This window comes from Physcomitrium patens, chromosome 1 (genome assembly GCF_059467195.1).
Source record: "Physcomitrium patens ecotype Gransden chromosome 1, ASM5946719v1, whole genome shotgun sequence".
In the NCBI taxonomy this organism is placed as follows: domain Eukaryota; kingdom Viridiplantae; phylum Streptophyta; class Bryopsida; order Funariales; family Funariaceae; genus Physcomitrium; species Physcomitrium patens.
In genome coordinates, this window is record NC_143410.1 from 22,612,244 (window position 1) to 22,618,045 (window position 5,802).

At 31.2% G+C, this 5,802-nt stretch overlaps 1 protein-coding gene across 1 annotated transcript; it reads left to right on the forward strand.

Moving 5' to 3' along the window:
* The first annotated feature begins 782 nt into the window (after positions 1-782).
* On the forward strand, positions 783-2,444 carry LOC112279502 (uncharacterized). The gene is made up of 2 exons (XM_090253647.1): positions 783-1,116; positions 1,847-2,444. The coding sequence occupies exons 1-2, from the start codon at positions 929-931 to the stop codon at positions 2,001-2,003; spliced, it is 345 nt and encodes a 114-aa protein (XP_090109773.1). The 5' UTR covers positions 783-928; the 3' UTR covers positions 2,004-2,444.
* Positions 2,445-5,802: the final 3,358 nt, after the last annotated feature.

Here is a 5,802-nt window from a genome sequence, read left to right on the forward strand (position 1 = left end):
CAGATAAGCTCAAAATGAACTAAAATAAGTTAGAAATTAAACTTTCCCCTAAAATTTTTCACTGCTTTCATTTCCAAATTAAAAGTAACATATTGTAACAAAGAAGATCTAAGTGAGAAGAAAACAATAAGAACGATGAGATCATGTCTCAAGAACAAAGTGCATTTTAACCAATGTGCATGCATGCAATCAATCATTAAAAGAAAACAAACAATCTAACAAACAAACAAAACAAATCAAAGAACCAAATAAATTATCAGATGATTATCCACACACCAAAATCCTAAAAGGAAACCACGAGGTCCTGCAGCCCAATTTGAAAACAGTCTGAAGAGAGAATTGGGATCCAATAAAATAAAAAAAATCTATAATCAAAGCCCCCCTTTAATCAATAGATTGCTTGATCAATAGATATCTAAATAACTAGATTTCTTAAACACAACAAAGCTATATAACCTCATCCTGAACCTCATCCGTGATTAGTCAGTCAGGGACGGATGAACGCAGCCATATGAACGAATGGCCAAGGATGAATACGCGGATGCAACATGGATGAACCGAAGATGATGATATCGCTAAGAATGGACGAACGTATAATGGATGATATGGGCGAGTCTTGTAGTTGGTGTGAGTGAGAGAGCGAGAGAGTGTGTGAGGGTGTGTGTTTGTGTGTGTGTTGGGTTGGGGAGAAGGACCCCACCTCGGCAGACGAGGAGGAAGATGAAGCCTCCATCGCAAAAGAGCATCATCATCGCATCATCGCATCAGATCGCAGCGCTGCTTTGCGAGAGACGGCGACCCAGCGGAGCGATCCGACCCTCACCTCCCTTATTGTCTTCTTCTTCTTCTTCATGTGAAGCCAGCTCCCTCTGCCTGCCTGCCTGCCTGCCTGCCTCACCCCAATTCGCAACAAAACAAACACCACCCTATGCCACACACACCCAATGCCATCCCTCCCTCGCTGCAGGTCAGACTGCTGGCGCATTCCATCCCCTCATCTCGCATGATATTCTGTCTGCACCGCGTCTTTCCAGGCGTTTTGTTCGCGGAGGCATTCCGTTTGTGGAACTCTGTCAGCGGATCTGGTTCTCTTGAGTGGAAGAAGAGGGAGAGGAGGTAGCTTTTTTCGCTGGTTGAGATTCTCGTGGTTCGTGAGAATTCGTGTGCCTCACTCTCTCTCTCTCTCTCTCTCTGTGTCTTGGGACGCGGGGTTGTAATGATGTCCGAGTGGTATCTTTGCACGTCTGGGTTCTTGATGGATGGTTGCATGCATGCATGGTTTTTGGGTGGGTGAGTGGGTTGTTTGGTGGGTCATGCCTGACTGTAGTTTGAGGTAGTAGAGACTTTCTTGAATGAATTTGAGTCCACTCAGTAGTTTTGCGACGTATTGTATGCCCTCGATCGTATTGAGAGCAAGAGATTGCTTGGATTTGAGTAACGAGCATGATCGGTCGTGGTTTTTCTGTTGTGGAGTATTCAGAGGAAGGATTGCGCTGGCACGCATTCCCTTCTCAGAGTGAGAATTGCCTGTTTAAGATCACTTCTAAGATCCAGGATTTCTTTCTTCTCCCCAATCTAAGTCCCTTTCTCAGAGTGAGAATTGCCTGTTTAAGATCACTTCTAAGATCCAGGATTTCTTTCTTCTCCCCAATCTAAGTCCCTTTCTCAGAGTGAGAATTGTCTGTTTAAGATCACTTCTAAGATTCAGGATTTCTTTCTTCTCCCCAATCGAAGTCCCTGCTGTGTAAGATTTAATCGACGAAACCCTAAAAGAGATTTTGTTCTCAGCATTACCGTTTCGATTTCTGATGAAACCATTGTCGTGTCTTTTTTTTTTTGCTGTCAGTCTTAGAGACTGGGAACTGGAGCTCAACCATGGCGTCAAACGTATGGCACAATTTGATGTCCCTGAGGTTTGCAGGGTTTATGTTATGCCTTGGGGCAGGGGCGGAGTGGTTCTTGCAAGTGAAGGAGGCTATGAAGGTGCTAACGAGGGTGTGTAATCCCATGAGGAAAAGTGAGAAGAGATCTCCACCCGTCACTCATAAGATCAAAATGGCCAGTATTCGCATGTCCATGGATGAGGTAGCGAAGACATACAAAATCACTCCGGTTCGTAGGCTGTAATTAACATGTATGCAGCCATTCTTGCACCTCATCTTCCTCAAGTGCCCGTGTATAGTAGTAGCTGCAGGACTGGACTAGCTTGCCAAAAGGGCTCTCTTTTCTGTACAACCCAAAGAGTTGGGCTTAATCAGTGATCCAGAGTGGGTGCTAACATTCACCAGATCTATATTTTCCCGTTTATATTGTGACCCAAAAACATTGCCGAGTCAGGGAAGGCTGTGAATTCTAACCTTCTGCATTCGCATGGGGTTTGGATCGATGACTCGATCTTGGTTTTTTGTGTCCTAAGCCCTGCAATGAATTGAACTTCTGCTTTAGCTCGTAGCAAATTCCAACCAGGGCATTCTCATGTGTGAATTCACTGCAGAGTAGTTGTAGCACATAAAACGTTAACTCTAGACTCGTACTGTTGGCTACCATGCTCCTTCATTTTTTTATTTATTATTTTGCAAGATTTTAGAGAGGTTTCAAGCCGAGTCTCCACCACTGAATGCAGCGAGATCATCAAAATGCTCAAGGCTCACCACATGAAGGGCCATTGCCATCTCTTGGTGTTCCTTCGATACACATCTTATCTGCAAGCTATTAACCTCTTGCTGGCATCACCCTTTCGAATTCTTTAACTGGTCCCACATTGCCTTGGTTCAAAATGACCTGCGAGAATTAATCTCCATGACTCTGTGCAGATGAAAAGCAGTTCAAAGCCACTGGGTTTTTATTTCTTGGAAGATAAGATCCCTATCTCGATTTGAGGCTCAGAAGCACAGAGAAGATTTAACTGATTGTAGGAGTGACTTAGCTTTATGTTCAATGCAAAGGCTATTCATCAATACATTAAAAAAATCAATTGTAGAAGATAACTGAACGGAAAGTTTGTGTATTCAATCTGATCTCATTACATTATCCAAAACAAAGCCACATTTATGAAACAATTTTAGAAAGTGTGATTTAGATACGTAGATATTTTATCACACATTCAGCAGTCTATAGAATCAACGATATAAAACGTGTAAGGAGGTCATGAAAATGGATAATTATCTATATAAATGAACACAATATGTGTGGGTGTGGAATAGTTGTTTAGTTGCATTAAACTAAGCAACATCAAAATATGTAGACTGCTAATTTGAAATAGTTCACGTGACATTCGAAAAATGAATCAAGTTTTTTTTAAAAAATTACCTTTCAAACTGCTAAAATCTTGTATACAACAGTTATGATTTCACATTCTCAAAATTAAACAAGAATAAAATCTTGAAAACATGCAAAAAAAATCATAAGAATATCAATAATTATTACAAATAAGATCTTACTTTTAATCTCTTCTTATTTCCTTTTTATTTAAATTCTAAAAATAAAAATTTATCGAATACATATATTTCAAGTTTCAACCTATTTCTATTTTATATATTGTAAAGGTTTTAGATTGAAAATTAGAATGAAAAACCAAATAATAAATATTACTTCAATTTTTTTTGTATCTAAATAGTGTTTATAAAATCAATTCCAACAAGAATATATATATATATATATATATATATATATATATATATATATATAAATAAATATCAAAAGGTACTGATTTAAAAGCTATTCTTTTTATTCAATTTTAACCATTTGTTTAATCCATAGTAATATATATATATATATATATATATATATATATATATATATATATATATAATTTTTTATTTATAGTTGTATAGATTATTGGAAATATATTTTAAAAATTATAAAAATACTGTATATAATTATAAAAATAGTTTTTTGTTATTTCTTGTAAATTTTGAACAACAAAAAATTCTTTATTATAATTTTTAAAAATAAGTTAGGAATTTCTTATTTTTTTATTAACAGAATCATCTTTTAAGAAAAACATTATCAAAGTCTTTATATATATATATATATATATTCTATTAATTTTTTGAATAATTTCTTTTAAAAACTAAATTTGAAATGTCAGATATTTAGAATGATTATTATTTATATGACTAATTAGAGGTTTAAAATCATGAGATAAAAATGAGTGTTGGCCACAAATTTTTATGCTAGTAAGTATATAAAAAATACTTTAAATTATTATTATTATTGGTAAAATAATTCAAGTACTTTTAGTATTCAACTTCTTAAATAAAATAATATTCTTTTGATTAAGTTTTAATAATTAAAGATTTGTTCTTTAACTATTATAGATTTGAATATAGACAAACTTATTTACATAATATATATATATATATATATATATATATATCAAAAATTTTAGAATTAGAATAGCTTTGACTAAATAAAAAAAAGTTGAAGAATATTGAATAAATCTTATAACATATAAAATACAATAAAATAAAATAAAAAGAACATTGATAAGGCTAAGGATGGCTTTGGTCTTGCCTCCATATATATCAACTAAAAATAAGGTTAAGTAAAAGCTCATTAAAAACTATAAGGATTCTAGACCAAATATTTAAATTTTAGGAGACTTTTATTATATTATTTTAAAAGTAAAATTTTTATAAAAGAAGCTTTCATAATTTTGTATTATATATAATAATATCTTTTAATTTAATCTTAAATTCTTTATAAAAAATAATATTCTTTAAATTTTAATATTATCTATCTAATATGTTTTTAATAATTTCTATTTATTTCTATTTATGTCTATAATATATGCATCTATTATATAATTATTCTTTCACAAGTAAGTTTTCAGATGTGTGATCAATTTTTTTTACAAATTGATAAATTTTAAGATCTATTAAATAGTATTTTCTACACATTTTAATTTATATTATGCACAAAGATGATTTATAAAACCTTTAAGATATTAACAAAGTTTTATTTTCAAGCAAGAAGTTCTTTCAATTATTTAATTATGTAAAACTAACACATTTTAAATGTTAATATGAATAGTCTTTACTTCCAAAAATGGCAATAAATGCCAAAATTATTTTTGTATGTAGTACTACATGCATTGTATTTGGTCATCTATTTTATAAAAAAATATATTTTTGAAGGCTTTTCATTTTTATTTGAATATTGTAAAAGTTGTAAAAATCTAAGTATTTTATTTTTTAAAAATTCTTATAGAAATTCTTGAGATAGTTTTGCAGGCTATGTGTTTTTTAAACCTTTATAAAGAATATTTTTTAAAGTGGCTCCAAATTTGTTCTAAAAATGATTAATTATTAGTTATGAATTTTATTTTATTTATATTTTTTGATATTAATGGTTCATTCATATTTTCAATGGATGTTTTTTTGGTAAAAGTGAAAATAAAATATAAACCCATTTTATAACATATGCAAGAATATTGGATGGATATTTTATATATTTACTTATATCATATCTACACTAATATAAAAATGTGTTTGAAGAATTTTAGGATAATTTCAAATTCAATACTTTTTATTTTTCGTTTTATACTACTATTTATTTCAAGTAAAATTAGTTGATATTGCTTCTTTTTGATATATTGATTTTATTTATGGTTTGATCAAAGAGAATTTAAAACATAGAAATAATATTAAAAATATTCTTAAGTATTTCTTAAAATTAAAATTAATATACAACTCAATAGATAATTTTTGAAAAATAAGATATCTAAAATTTAAAGAATCTGAATTTTTATGATATCAATTTATCTTAATATTACAACAAAATAATAAAAAAAAAAATTAA

Excerpts from the sequence above, each read along its gene's own strand:
- LOC112279502 (XM_090253647.1), top strand. The coding sequence starts at position 929 with ATGCCACACACACCCAATGCCATCCCTCCCTCGCTGCAGGTCAGACTG. Across the intron at positions 1,117-1,846 it reads TGGAAGAAGAGGGAGAGGAG|TCTTAGAGACTGGGAACTGG; the intron begins GTAGCTTTTTTC and ends TTTTGCTGTCAG.